General features: G+C 44.8%; 1 protein-coding gene across 1 annotated transcript in view; it reads right to left on the bottom strand.

Moving 5' to 3' along the window:
* Positions 1 to 15,000, bottom strand: part of LOC139387271 (zinc finger E-box-binding homeobox 1-like) — a 93,483-nt gene that overhangs the window by 13,711 nt on the left and 64,772 nt on the right. The window contains exon 2 of the mRNA XM_071133384.1: positions 11,408 to 11,572. Coding sequence (XP_070989485.1) covers positions 11,408 to 11,572 — 165 coding nt within the window. The remainder of the gene's footprint in view (positions 1 to 11,407; positions 11,573 to 15,000) is intronic.

A 15,000-nucleotide genomic window follows, 5' to 3' on the forward strand; every position in this document is an offset into this window, starting at 1 on the left:
TACTCTGGCAATTTTAACATATGTTTCCCATGATAATAAAGCCCTTGAATTGAATTGAATTGAGAGACAGCGACAGAGAGAGAGAGACAGAGAGAGAGAGAGAGAGACAGAGAGAGAGAGAGACAGAGAGACAGAGAGAGAGAGAGAGACAGAGAGAGAGAGAGAGACAGAGAGAGAGAGAGAGAGACAGAGAGAGAGAGAGAGAGACAGAGAGAGAGAGAGAGACAGAGAGAGAGAGAGAGAGACAGAGAGAGGTCGACAAAACAATGTGTTTGAGTTCAAGAGAGAGGGCATATTGTAGTAAATGCAAAGCATGTGTTTTCTCTGTAGTTTTAATGAGATTTGGAGCCAGTAATGAGATCATTAAGATTGATTAAAAGGTGACACTAAAGAGGGATGTGACCTGAGGATGTGTGTGTGTGTGTGTGTGTGTGTGTGTGTGTGTGTGTGTGTGTGTGTGTGTGTGTGTGTGTGTGTGTGTGTGTGTGTGTGTGTGTGTGTGTGTGTGTGTGTGTGTGTGTGTGTGTGTGTGTGTGTGTGTACATGTTTTACTATACTTGTGAGTACCAGAAGTCATCACAAGAATAGTAAACCAACTAAAAAGTGAGGATATTTTGCCAGTCCTCACTTGTAAAAAGGCTATTTCAGGGGTTAGATTAAGGGTTAGGGTTAGAATTAGGGTTAGTGGTTAGGAGTTTAGGTTAGGGTTTTAAATGGGAATCAATTGTTGGTTCCCAAAAAGTATAATAAGACGTTGTGTGTGTGTGTGTGTGTGTGTGTGTGTGTGTGTGTGTGTGTGTGTGTGTGTGTGTGTGTGTGTGTGTGTGTGTGTGTGTGTGTGTGTGTGTGTGTGTGCGTGATGTGCGTGTGTGATGTGTGATGAGATGTGCGTGTGTGTCTGTGTTTTGTGATGTGTGGTGTGTGTGATGAGATGTGCGTGTTTGTGTGTGGTGGTGTGTGTGATGTGTGGTGTGTGTGATGTGTGGTGTGTGTGTTGTGATGTGTGGTGTGTATGATGTGTGTGTTGTGATGTGTGGTGTGTGTGTGTGTGTGTGTGGTGTGTGTGATGTGTGGTGTGTGTGTTGTGATGTGTGGTGTGTTGTGATGTGTGGTGTGTGTGATGTGTGTGTGTGTGTGTGTGTGTGTGTGTGTGTGGTGTGTGTGGTGTGTGTGTTGTGATGTGTGGTGTGTGTGGTGTGTGTGATGTGTGTGATATGTGTGTGTGTTTGACCTGAGGACATACTGTCTGGTACTGTCTTTGTTCTTCCTCCGTCACCACCCCTCCTCCACTTCCTCTAATTAACACCACATACTTCTCAATAGGCTCCCAAATGTGATAGAATCCAACCTATCGCCATGGATATCGTTAGGATGATTGACAGTCAATTACAGATACCTGTTCACAGCCTGAAGAGAACAGCTCTTATTGGTTTCCTCTGCCAGCTAGTGGAGCTGAAACCATCGCTACGACGACTGAACACTTCTGCAGACAGCGAAAGCATTTGCCACAGGGAATTAAGTATTTTAAACGGTGCCAGGACCTGTGCCAGCAGACCCCGCCACTTCCTGTTTAGAGAAACCCAGAAAGGGACCGGTGCAGACTGAGAGAACCATATCATTAAACTAGAATAGAATGAGTAGAATTAGAATCCCCATTCACCAGTCAAATTGCCATGGTCAGAGGTTCGGGCCGGTTCTACTCATTATATTTCTATGGGCTCTGCTGCTGAAGGCCCTCTCATAACAGGAGGGGAGGAGCCCAGGCTACAGGACTCCTGCTAACCCTCAAGTTTAACTCAACCATTTCACTTCCCATGACCTCATGCTTTACCAGCACTCCAAAACAGTCCTACCTCTCGCTCTACCTCTCTCTCTGCCTCTCTCTCTGCATCTCTCTCTCTACCTCTCTCTGCCTCTCTCTCTGCCTCTCGCTCTACCTCTCTCTCTGCCTCTCTCTGCCTCTCTCTCTGCCTCTCGCTCTGCCTCTCTCTCTACCTCTCTCTCTGCCTCTCTCTCTACCTCTCTCTCTGCCTCTCGCTCTGCCTCTCGCTCTGCCTCTCGCTCTACCTCTCTCTGCCTCTCTCTCTGCCTCTCTCTCTGCCTCTCTCTCTGCCTCTCTCTCTGCCTCTCTCTCTGCCTCTCTCTCTGCCTCTCTCTCTGCCTCTCGCTCTACCTCTCGCTCTGCCTCTCGCTCTACCTCTCGCTCTACCTCTCGCTCTACCTCTCTCTGCCTCTCTCTGCCTCTCTCTCTGCCTCTCTCTCTGCCTCTGCCTCTCTCTCTACCTCTCGCTGCCTCTGCCTCTCGCTCTGCCTCTCGCTCTGCCTCTACCTCTCTCCTCCTTTTAATTAGTGCTTTGATCTCTCTGTGACTCATCAGACTTTAGTAATTCCCATTGAAAGTCAGAGCCTCAATGGAACAGGCAGATGTTCAATATCAGTGAGGACTAAAAACAGGAAATCATCAGACCTGGATGGAAATACTATTGGCACCAATAGAATAGTTGAAAAGGCGAGAGCCCCACCCATCTGCCACTCCAGGCAGGCTAGAACAAACACTCAAAGTATTTCAAGCTGTATGCAGCAGGAGAGAAATGGGTTGAGAAAGAGATGGAGAGAGATCTGGATAGAGAGAGAGAGATCTGGATAGAGAGAGAGAGCGATAGAGAGAGAGATCTGGATAGAGAGAGATATCTGGATAGAGAGATAGATCTGGATAGAGAGAGAGATCTGAATAGAGAGAGAGATCTGAATAGAGAGAGAGATCTGGATAGAGAGAAAGAGATGGAGAGAGAGAGAGATCTGGATAGAGAGAGAGAGATCTGGATAGAGAGAGAGAGATCTGGATAGAGAGAGAGAGAGATCTGGATAGAGAGAGAGAGATCTGGATAGAGAGAGATCTGGATAGAGAGAGAGAGATCTGGATAGAGAGAGAGATCTGGATAGAGAGAGAGTTCTGGACAGAGAGAGAGAGATCTGGATAGAGGGAGAGAGATCTGGATAGAGAGAGAGGGATCTGGATAGAGAGAGAGAGATCTGGATAGAGAGAGAGAGAGAGATCTGGATAGAGAGAGAGAGAGATCTGGATAGAGAGAGAGAGAGATCTGGATAGAGAGAGATAGAGATCTGGATAGAGAGAGATAGAGATCTGGATAGAGAGAGATAGAGATCTGGATAGAGAGAGATAGAGATCTGGATAGAGAGAGAGAGAGATCTGGATAGAGAGAGAGAGAGATCTGGATAGAGAGAGAGAGATCTGGATAGAGAGAGAGAGATCTGGATAGAGAGAGAGAGATCTGGATAGAGAGAGAGAGCGATAGAGAGAGAGGGAGAGAGATCTGGATAGAGAGAGAGAGCAATAGAGAGAGAGAGAGGGAGAGAGAGAGAGCGATATAGAGAGAGAGGGAGAGAGAGAGATGGAGAGAGAGATCTGGATAGAGAGAGAGAGTGATAGAGAGAGAGAGAGATCTGGATAGAGAGAGAGAGCGATAGAGAGAGAGAGAGAGAGAGAGGGAGAGATCTGAATAGAGAGAGAGAGAGATCTGGATAGAGAGAGAGAGCGAGAGAGAGAGAGAGAGGGAGAGAGAGAGGGAAAGAGAGTGTGTGACTGTGTGTGTGTGCGTGCGTCTGGGCGTGTTAGTGATTTAACAGCTGCCTCCAGCTCCACTGACCTTTGACCTTAACTTCCTGTTTCTTAACATCAGGCCCCAAAGCAGCCTCCTGTCCAGGGCCCATATGGACCACAGACCAGGTCCGAGTAGTGCACTAGTGAATAGGGCGCTATTTGGAACACAGCCACTAACTTCAGTGTGTAACAATGACTGGTCTCTAGTGTCTGAATAACTATACATGACTAAAGACAATGTGCTGATCTCTGGAGCTTTGTGAGAAAAGGCAGGTGCCAGACATTCATTACCAACAAAAGGTACTGTGTTGTACAATTGACAAACGTAATTTTAAAAAGTTATGTTGTTTGACAAGCTCGTTCATTAACCGAGTTAAACATCGACTCGACCCGCTGATGGACTGTTCTATTATCCATGGTGGCATTTTGATTTAAACCGGTAAACAACACAGAAAGTGTTTCATTCCTAAAAACAGCATAAGTGTAGAATGTGACAGGTTGACATTTATTGGGATGAATCTTGTCCTGGAGGCAGAGCTGAGCGATTTCCACTAGATGGGCCAGGGGCAAACTCAAAATTGGCTGTATCAAAAAAATTCTATAAAAAAACTAACATTAGCTTTTTTGGTCTTCATTCAAGGTTAGGGTTAGGCATAAGGATAGCAGTGTTAAGCGTTAGGGTTAAGGTTAAAAATCAGATTTGATGGCTTTGTGGCTGCCTCCAGTAGATGATTCATCCCAATAAATGCCAACCTGCTATAGAACGATGAAGACAAAAAGGAGGAGAGGCAACCAATACATAACCAGCTGAGAGGAGGGTGGGGCTGGCTGAGAGGAGGGTGGGGCTGGCAGAGAGGAGGGTGGGGCTGGCAGAGAGGAGGGTGGGGCTGGCTGAGAGGAGGGTGGGGCTGGCTGAGAGGAGGGTGGGGCTGGCTGAGAGGAGGGTGGGGCTGGCTGAGAGGAGGGTGGGGCTGGCAGAGAGGAGGGTGGGGCTGGCAGAGAGGAGGGTGGGGCTGGCTGAGAGGAGGGTGGGGCTGGCTGAGAGGAGGGTGGGGCTGGCTGAGAGCAGGGTGGGGCTGGCAGAGAGGAGGGTGGGGCTGGCAGAGAGGAGGGTGGGGCTGGCTGAGAGGAGGGTGGGGCTGGCTGAGAGGAGGGTGGGGCTGGCTGAGAGGAGGGTGGGGCTGGCCAAGACGAGGGTGGGGCTGGCTGAAAGAAGCTGAGAGGGGGGTGGGGCCAGCTGAATGAGGCTTAGAAAAGGGTGGGGCTGGCTGAGAGGAGGGTGGGGCTGGCTGAGAGGAGGGTGGGGCTGGCTGAGAGGAGGGTGGGGCTGGCCGAGACGAGGGTGGGGCTGGCCGAGACGAGGGTGGGGCTGGCTGAAAGAAGCTGAGAGGAGTGTAGGGCTGACTGAAAGAATCTGAGAGGATGGTGGGGCTGGCTGAAAGAGACTGCGAGGAGTGTTGGGGCTGGCTGAGAGGAGGTTGGGATTGGCTGAGAGGAGGGTGGGGCTGGCTGAAAGAGGCACTGCTAATAAAATGTACAATCAAATCAAATCAAATGTTATTGGTCACATGCGTATGTTTAGCAGATGTTATTGCAGGTGTAGTGAAATGCTTGTGTTTCTAGTTCCGACAGAGCAGTAATATCTAACATTAACAGCCTCCGTCTGCTTTAACACAGTAACGTCAAATGTATTATCAGGCCAATCTCCTACGGTGACGGCAGCCATTACGTTCACTCTCAAAAAAAACGAACACAGTTACAGACGCACAAATATTAAACCTCCCTGTTGTTGTTATGGTGAGAGGTTAGTATGTCTTGGGAGGTATGATATAAACTGCTAACCTCCCTGTTGTTGTTATGGTGAGAGGTTAGTATGTCTTGGGGGGTATGATATAAACTGCTAACCTCCCTGTTGTTGTTATGGTGAGAGGTTAGTATGTCTTGGGGGGTATGATATAAACTGCTAACCTCCCTGTTGTTGTTATGGTGAGAGGTTAGTATGTCTTGGGGGGTATGATATAAACTGCTAACCTCCCTGTTGTTGTTATGGTGAGAGGTTAGTATGTCTTGGGGGGTATGATATAAACTGCTAACCTCCCTGTTGTTGTTATGGTGAGAGGTTAGTATGTCTTGGGGGGTATGATATAAACTGCTAACCTCCCTGTTGTTGTTATGGTGAGAGGTTAGTATGTCTTGGGGGGTATGATATAAACTGCTAACCTCCCTGTTGTTGTTATGGTGAGAGGTTAGTATGTCTTGGGGGGTATGATATAAACTGCTAACCTCCCTGTTGTTGTTATGGTGAGAGGTTAGTATGTCTTGGGGGGGTATGATATAAACTGCTAACCTCCCTGTTGTTGTTATGGTGAGAGGTTAGTATGTCTTGGGGGGTATGATATAAACTGCTAACCTCCCTGTTGTTGTTATGGTGAGAGGTTAGTATGTCTTGGGGGGTATGATATAAACTGCTAACCTCCCTGTTGTTGTTATGGTGAGAGGTTAGTATGTCTTGGGGGGTATGATATAAACTGCTAACCTCCCTGTTGTTGTTATGGTGAGAGGTTAGTATGTCTTGGGGGGGTATGATATAAACTGCTAACCTCCCTGTTGTTGTTATGGTGAGAGGTTAGTATGTCTTGGGGGGTATGATATAAACTGCCACTCCACAATACTTACAATGTGATTTTCTGGATTTTTTTTTCTAATTTTGTCTGTCATAGTTGAAGTGTACCTATGATGAAAATTACAGGCCTCTCTCATCTTTTTAAGTGGGAGAACTTGTACAATTGGTGGCTGACTAAATACTTTTTTGCCCCACTGTATCTCTACAACCATATATATCTCTACAACCATATATATCTCTACTACCATATATATCTCTACAGCCATATATCTCTACTACCACATATATCTCTACCACCATATATATCTCAACTACCATATATATCTCTACAGCCATATATATCTCTACAGCCATATATATCTCTACAGCCATATATATCTCTACAGCCATATCTATCTCTACAGCCATATATATCTCTACAGCCATATAGATCTCTACTACCATATACAGTTGAAGTCGGAAGTTTACATACACTTAGGTTGGAGTCATTAAAACTTGTTTTTCAACCACTCCACACATTTCTTGTTAACAAACTACAGCTTTGGGAAGTCGGTTAGGACATCTACTTTGTGCATGACAAGTAATTTTTCCAACAATTGTATACAGACAGATTATTTCACTTATAATTCACTGTATCACAATTCCAGTGGGTCAGAAGTTTACATACACTAAGTTGACTGTGCCTTTAAACAGCTTGGAAAATTCCAGAAAATTATGTCATGGCTTTAGAAGCTTCTGATAGGCTAATTGATATAATTTGAGTCAATTGGAGGTGTACCTGTGGATGTATTTCAAGGCCTACCTTCAAACTCAGTGCCTCTTTGCTTGACATTGAGGGAAAATCAAAAGAAATCAGAAAAAGACCTCAGAAAAGAATTGTAGACCTCCACAAGTCTGGATCATCCTTGGGAGCAATTTCCAAACACCTGAAGACCAGGGTTATTCGGAGAGAGAGAGAGAGAGAGCATTACTTGTATTTATTATTGTTCTCATTCTGTCTGTCCGTCCGTCCGTCCGTCCATAACACCAGGTGGAGTGACCCTCATCCTCTCTGCTTTCTGAAAATCAGCCAGGTTCTTAAAAGCTCCCAGCCTCACAACTAATACCCAGTACCATACAGAGGAGCCGGGTGGCGCCAACAGTGGGAAATTAAACCAAGACAAAAATGGAGGACCCACCACCCCGGTCCTTCTCTCCTTCTCTCAGAAAAGACACCAACAAAAGGAGGATGGAGCAAATTTACATTTTCTTCAACAATTTTCACAAAGTGTGATGTGATTTAAAAAAAAATGTTTTAATCAAATGCTTTGGTTGCATTCTCTGGCACTGAATCCCTTTTCAACCAAGATAGTGTGTTTCTTTGTCATGAAGAACCTTGGCTGGTGTAAGAGGGATTTGGTGAGTGAGGAGTATACTGTGTGAGACAGATGGGAGCAGCTGGAGGGATTAGAAGCCACAACTGTTTCCAAATGGACAGTTAGTTAGTACATGCTACACCTGTCCACAGTGTTGGCACTGGGTTACTGGACAACACAGGAGGCTGCTGAGGGGAGGACGACTCATAGTAATGGCCAGAACAGAGCAAATGGAATGGATTCAAACAACCTGTTCCTGGAGAGCTACCGTCCTGTAGGTTCTCTCTCTAACCCTGTTCCTGAAGGGATACCGTCCTGTAGGTTCTCTCTCTAACCCTGTTCCTGGAGAGCTACCGTCCTGTAGGTTCTCTCTCTAACCCTGTTCCTGGAGAGCTACCGTCCTGTAGGTTCTCTCTCTAACCCTGTTCCTGGAGAGCTACCGTCCTGTAGGTTCTCTCTCTAACCCCGTTCCTGGAGAGATACCGTCCTGTAGGTTCTCTCTCTAACCCTGTTCCTGGAGAGATACCGTCCTGTAGGTTCTCTCTCTAACCCTGTTCCTGGAGAGCTACCGTCCTGTAGGTTCTCTCTCTAACCCTGTTCCTGGAGAGATACCGTCCTGTAGGTTCTCTCTCTAACCCTGTTCCTGGAGAGATACCGTCCTGTAGGTTCTCTCTCTAACCCTGTTCCTGAAGGGATACCGTCCTGTAGGTTCTCTCTCTAACCCTGTTCCTGGAGAGCTACCGTCCTGTAGGTTCTCTCTCTAACACTGTTCCTGGAGAGCTACCGTCCTGTAGGTTCTCTCTCTAACCCTGTTCCTGGAGAGCTACCGTCCTGTAGGTTCTCTCTCTAACCCTGTTCCTGGAGAGCTACAGTCCTGTAGGTTCTCTCTCTAACCCTGTTCCTGGAGAGCTACCGTCCTGTAGGTTCTCTCTCTAACCCTGTTCCTGGAGAGCTACCGTCCTGTAGGTTCTCTCTCTAACCCTGTTCCTGGAGAGCTACCGTCCTGTAGGTTCGCTCTCTAACCCTGTTCCTGGAGAGATACCGTCCTGTAGGTTCTCTCTCTAACCCTGTTCCTGAAGGGATACCGTCCTGTAGGTTCTCTCTCTAACCCTGTTCCTGGAGAGATACCGTCCTGTAGGTTCTCTCTCTAACACTGTTCCTGGAGAGCTACCGTCCTGTAGGTTCTCTCTCTAACCCTGTTCCTGGAGAGCTACCGTCCTGTAGGTTCTCTCTCTAACCCTGTTCCTGGAGAGCTACCGTCCTGTAGGTTCTCTCTCTAAACCTGTTCATGGAGAGCTACCATCTTGTAGGTTCTCTCTCTAACCCTGTTCCTGGAGAGCTACCATCCTGTAGGTTCTCTCTCTATCCCTGTTCCTGGAGAGCTACGATCCTGTAGGTTCTCTCTCTAACCCTAATCTAGCTCACCTAATTCTAATAACTAGCTGATTGATAAGCTGAATCAGGTTAGTTACAACTGGGGTTGAAACAAAAACCTACAGGAAGAACAGATCTGGAGAGCCCTGCCCTACTTTTGACTAGCCGTAGCAGAGAAAGATTCACCGTAGCAGAGAAAGACTCGCCGTAGCAGTGAAAGATTCACCGTAGCAGGGAAAGACTCGCCGTAGCAGGGAAAGACTCGCCGTAGCAGGGAAAGACTCGCCGTAGCAGGGAAAGACTCGCCGTAGCAGGGAGAGACTCGCCGTAGCAGGGAGAGACTCACCGTAGCAGGGAAAGACTCACCGTAGCAGGGAAAGACTCACCGTAGCAGGGAGAGACTCACCGTAGCAGGGAAAGACTCGCCGTAGCAGGGAGAGACTCGCCGTAGCAGGGAAAGACTCACCGTAGCAGGGAAAGACTCACCGTAGCAGGGAAAGACTCATCGTAGCAGGGAAAGACTCACCGTACGAGAGAAAGACTCACCGTAGCAGAGAAAGACTCGCCCTAGCAGGGAGAGTGGAGTCATGCAGGGCTGACATCGTAGCAGGGAAAGATTTGCCAAAGCACGGAAAGTGGAGTCATGCAGGCCTGGTTTCAGCAATACTAACAAATAAACATTTTGTTCTCAGCATGAGTGTGTCTGAGATATTCTAGTCTAACTAGAGAGAGAGGCAGAGAGCGAGAGAGACCCCACAAAGCCCCAGAACAGCAAAACAATTAGACCCAACCAAATCATGAGAAAACAAAAAGACAATTACTTGACACATGGGAAAGAATTCACAAAAAAACTGAGCAAACTAGAATGCTATTTGGCCCTAAATAGAGAGTACACAGTGGCAGAATACCTGACCACTGTGACTGACCTAAAATTAAGGAAAGCTTTGACTATGTACAGATTCAGTGAGCATAGCCTTGCTATTGACAGAGACTGCCGTAGGCAGACCTGGCTCTCAAGACAGGCTATGTGCACACTGCCAACAAAATGAGGTAGAAACTGAGCTGCACTTCCTAACTTCCTGCCAAATGTATGACCATATTAGAGACACATATTTCCCTCAAATTACACAGACCCACAAAGAATTCGAAAACATACCCAATTTTGACAAACTCCCATATCTACTGGGTGAAATACCACAGTGTGCCATCACATCAGCAAGATTTGACATGTTGCCACAAGAAAAGGGCAACCAGTGAAGAACAAACATCATTTTAAATACAACCCATATTTATGTTTATTTATTTTCCCTTTGGTACTATAACTATTTGCACATCCTTACAACACTGTATATATACATAATATGACATTTGAAATGTCTTTATTCTTTTGGAACTTCTGTGAGTGTCATGTTAAGTGTTAATTTTTCTTGTTTATTTCACTTTGGTTTATTATCTACTTCACTTGCTTTGGCAATGTACACATACATGTATGTTTCCCATGTCAATAAAACCCTTGAATTTGAAATGAGAGAGAGAGAGAGAGAGAGAGAGAGAGAGAGAGAGAGAGAGAGAGAGAGAGAGAGAGAGAGAGCGAGAGAGAGAGAGAGAAGAGAGAAGCAGAAATAGTATATAGTTGAGAGAGAGAGAAAACAATCTTCAATACTACAGCACATCTGCAAAAACAGACCCTACCTACAGAGGCATCTTAACCACACCTATTCCCTTTACAGTGCACTACTTTTGACCAGGGCCATAGGGCCTACGTAGGGAATAGGATGCCAGTCCTAGTCGGGAAGGTAGACTCTAACTCACTGCTTTAAGACACGTGAAATAACAGAGACCATGTAAGTACATTCCCAATTCAGGTGTTAAAGGAAACAGGAAACTCTCAGTTGAAGCCATGGCTCTCAAACCCCTGGTCTCTCTGGAGCAACAGAATGTAAATGTTGTTGTCCTACTTCCTGCATGACGTGTCACTTCCATTATCAGTGGAACTTGGTCTACGGTCAATGAAAAGACGTTAACAAACATGCATTGTGGTTGTATGTTCTGTTCCTTGCGTTCACAGCGGCAATACGTTTTTCTGTCTTTTCGAAGAAAGGTCTACTTGCAATGACTGTGATATCTGAGATGTTTTCCTACTAAAATTAGTTGAAAACACTGAATGTAAACCGCTCTCGATTAGAGCATCTGCAAAATGACTAAAATGTAAATGTAGATGTTCTGTATGTGGTGAGAGAAAGTGTGACAGAGAGAGAGAAAGAGAGAAAGAGAGGGAGAGGAAGGGAGAGAGTGGGAGAGAGGGAGAGAAAATGAGAGAGAGAGAGAGAGAGAGAGAGAGAGAGAGAGAGAGAGAGAGAGAGAGAGAGAGAGAGAGAGAGAGAATGAGGGAGTTCTTCAGTATGTTCTGTATTGTATGGTCTGGCGTTTTACCTCCATCCCAGGTGTCTTGGTGCGTCTCCGTCCCGTTCTGGGATAATACTGCGGAGGTGTCTTCTGGCACAGTGCTGTCTCCATCAGGGTCTTCCTCCACTATGTGTAGCTTGTCCTCATCGTCAGAATCTGACTGGGCCTCCACAACGTTGTTGTAATTCGTTACTGCAAAGAGACAAGAGAGAGGGAGGAGACAACCAGGAGGGACAATGAGTAGGAAGTTAGTAGGCTACACCTTGTATGAGTCAGAACAGCCCATAGGACACAAGTCTATCTCCTGTTTCTGTAGTGGAGTAGCTTGATGTACAGTACACCCCCTGGATGCTAGGTCGATTAGAGATAGAGGAAGTCTGGGCTTACAGTTTAGTGGATCACTGTTGCATTGTTGTTGCAGATATATAACGTCTTATTTTAAGTAGAATGATAAGAAAATCACTACATGTTGGAATTCTTAAGAGGATAAAAACAAATTCAAAAAAGCTTAAATGACAACAGAGCGATTGAAAATGTAATGCAAAATAATCAAATCATTCCAAACACAACAAAACCCTCTAACCTTTACCCTCTAAAAAAATGTTTAAATCTCTGCTTAGGACCAGTATCTATAACACTGCAAGCTATCTTGAATGTAATTTTCTCAAGTGGTGAACTGTGAACCTGAGACTTGTGTTCCAGCGTTTACACAGCCCCATTGACAGATAAAAGAGAGAGAGAGAGAGAGAGAGAGAGAGTCACACATACACCCAGGCCATGACCAGGCAAACAGGCCCATCCCCCACTCTTACACTAGACCAAGCCAATGGCATGTACCAGATGCTCAGCAGGCTCTGCTCACACTTACTGGTTCAAGGCCAAACCACACGACTAACAACATTGGACACTTTATGGGACACAAAGCCTACACTATCTCATCCTGGAACATCCCAGACCTGAGGTCATCTGCCTTTGACCTAAAGAGCAGGAACCTGGACTTCAACAAATAAATCAGAAACACAGAAATTGTCATGCTACAAGAAACATGGTATAGATGAGATGGACCCACTGGTTGCCCTCTAGGTTACAGAGAGCTGGTGGTCCGATTAACCAAACTACCAGGTGTGAAACAGCAAAGGGACTCAAGAGGTATACTCATTTGGTATAGAGCAGACCTAACTCACTCTATTAGATTAATCAAAACAGGAACATTTTACATTTGGTTAGAAATTCAAAAGGAAATGATCTTAACAGAGAAAAATGTCCTCCTGTGTGTTACCTAAATCCCCCCACTAGAATCCCCATATTTTAATGAAGACATCTTCTCCATCCTGGAGGGGGAAATCAATAATTTTCAGGCCCAGGGACATGTACTAGTCTGTGGCGACCTAAATGCCAGAACTGGACAAGAACCTGACACCCTCAGCACACAAGGGGACAAACATCTGCCTGGTGGTGACAGTATTCCCTCCCCCATATGCCCCCATAGACACAACTATGACAACATAACCAACAAAACGGGTAACATCTCCAGCAGCTTTGTTGCACGCTGGGTATGTACATAGTTAATGGTAGGCTTCGAGGGGACTCCTATGGTAGGAACACCTATAGCTCATCTCTTGGCAGTAGTACTGACAACTACTTTATCACTGACCTCAACCCAGAGTCTCTCAGAGTTCACAGTCAGCCCACTGACACCCCTATCAGACCACAGCAAAATCACACTCTACTTCAACAGAGCAATAACCAATCAAGAGGCATCAAATCAAAGGATCTGAATAATATTAAGAAATGCTATAGATGGAAAGAAAGTAGTGTGGAAACCTACCAAAAAACAATTAGGCAACAACACATTCAATCCCTTTCAGACAACTTCCTGGAAAAAAAAGTTCCACTGTAATAGTGAAGGTGTAAACTTGGCAGTAGAAAAACTAAACAGTATATTTGACCTCTCAGCTTCCCTGTCAAATCTAAACATTTCAAACAGAATATGAACAACAATGACAAATGGTTTCATAAAGAATGCAAAAACCTAAGAAAGAAATTGAGAAACCTATCCAAACAGGTAAAACAAAAAGAGTATTACTTGACACATTGGACAGAATTCACAAAAAAACTAGAATACCTGACCACTGTGACTGACCCAAACTTAAAGAAAGCTTTGACTATCTACAGACTCAGTGAACATAGAGTTGCTATTGAGAGAGACCGCCTTAGGCAAGCCTGGCTCTCAAGAGAAGACAGGCTATGTGCACACTGCCCACAAAAAGAGGTGGAAACTGAGCTGCACTTCCCAACCTCCTGCCAAATGTACGACCATATTAGAGACACATATTTCCCTCAGATTACACAGACCCACAAAGAATTTGAAAACAAACCCAATTTTGATAAACTCCCATATCTACTGGGTGAAATATCACAGTGTGCCATCACAGCAGCAAGAAAAGGGCAACCAGTGAACATCATCATACAAACATCATTGTAAATATAACCCATATTTATGTTTATTTATTTTCCCTTTTGTACTTTAACTATTTGCACATCATTACAACACTGTATATACACATAATGTGACATGTGAAATGTCTTTATTCCTTTGGAACTTTTGTGAGTGTCATGTTTACTGTTAATTTTGTAAAGTTTGTTTCACTATTGCTCATTATCTATTTAACTTGCTTTGGCAATCTAAACATATGTTTCCCATAATAATAAAGCCCTTTGAATTGGGGAGAGAGGGAGATAGAGACAGGTGGGCCATAGAGACCGGTCGTCCCAGGCAAACCTGATTACCTAAAGAGGACAGGCTGTGCTCATTCTGCCCTCAGGAAGAGATAGATAGAGCTGCATCTTCTGTCAAATTGTGACAGATATTTTGAAGTAAGAAATTCTACCCCGAAATTATAAAAACAAAATGAAGAATTTGAAAACTTACTGTAAATGATGAAGATCAATGTAAATACGTACATGGTGAAAAACTAAATACTGTGTTTTATCAGCCAAATGTGTGTCCTCCTTCCACAACCTGAGGGACAGACAGTGAGAAGTAGACAGCAAGTAGAGTGTGATTAGTCATATTTGTCTATTCCTTATTATTCTGGGTTGTAAATTGCTGTTAATATAATTACCACTTATTATTATTATTGCTTCATCACCAACAGTCTAGTCCTGTCTTTGACCATCGTTCTTATGTTTACTTTGACAATTTCCACGTTAATGAAGTATAACAACGCATTCTGAAACTATTCAGACCCCTTCACTTTTTCCACATGTTGTTACGTAACAATTGATTCAATCTGTTTTCTCTCTCATCAATCTACACACATTACCCCATAATGACAACTTGAAAACAGTTTTTTAGACATTTTTGCAAAGGTAATTAAAAAATTTTTTTTACATAAGTATTCAGACCCTTTGCTATGAGACTTGAAATTGAGCTCAGATGCATCCTGTTTCCATTGATCATCCTTGAGATGTTTCTACAACTTGATTTGAGTCCACCTGTAATAAATTACATTGATTGGACATGATTTGGAAAAGCACACATCGGTCATTATAAGGTCCCACAGTTGACAGTGCATGTCAGAGAAAACACCAAGCCATGAGATCGAAGAAATTGTCCC

This window comes from Oncorhynchus clarkii, chromosome 28, assembly GCF_045791955.1.
Source record: "Oncorhynchus clarkii lewisi isolate Uvic-CL-2024 chromosome 28, UVic_Ocla_1.0, whole genome shotgun sequence".
Lineage (NCBI taxonomy): Eukaryota > Metazoa > Chordata > Actinopteri > Salmoniformes > Salmonidae > Oncorhynchus > Oncorhynchus clarkii.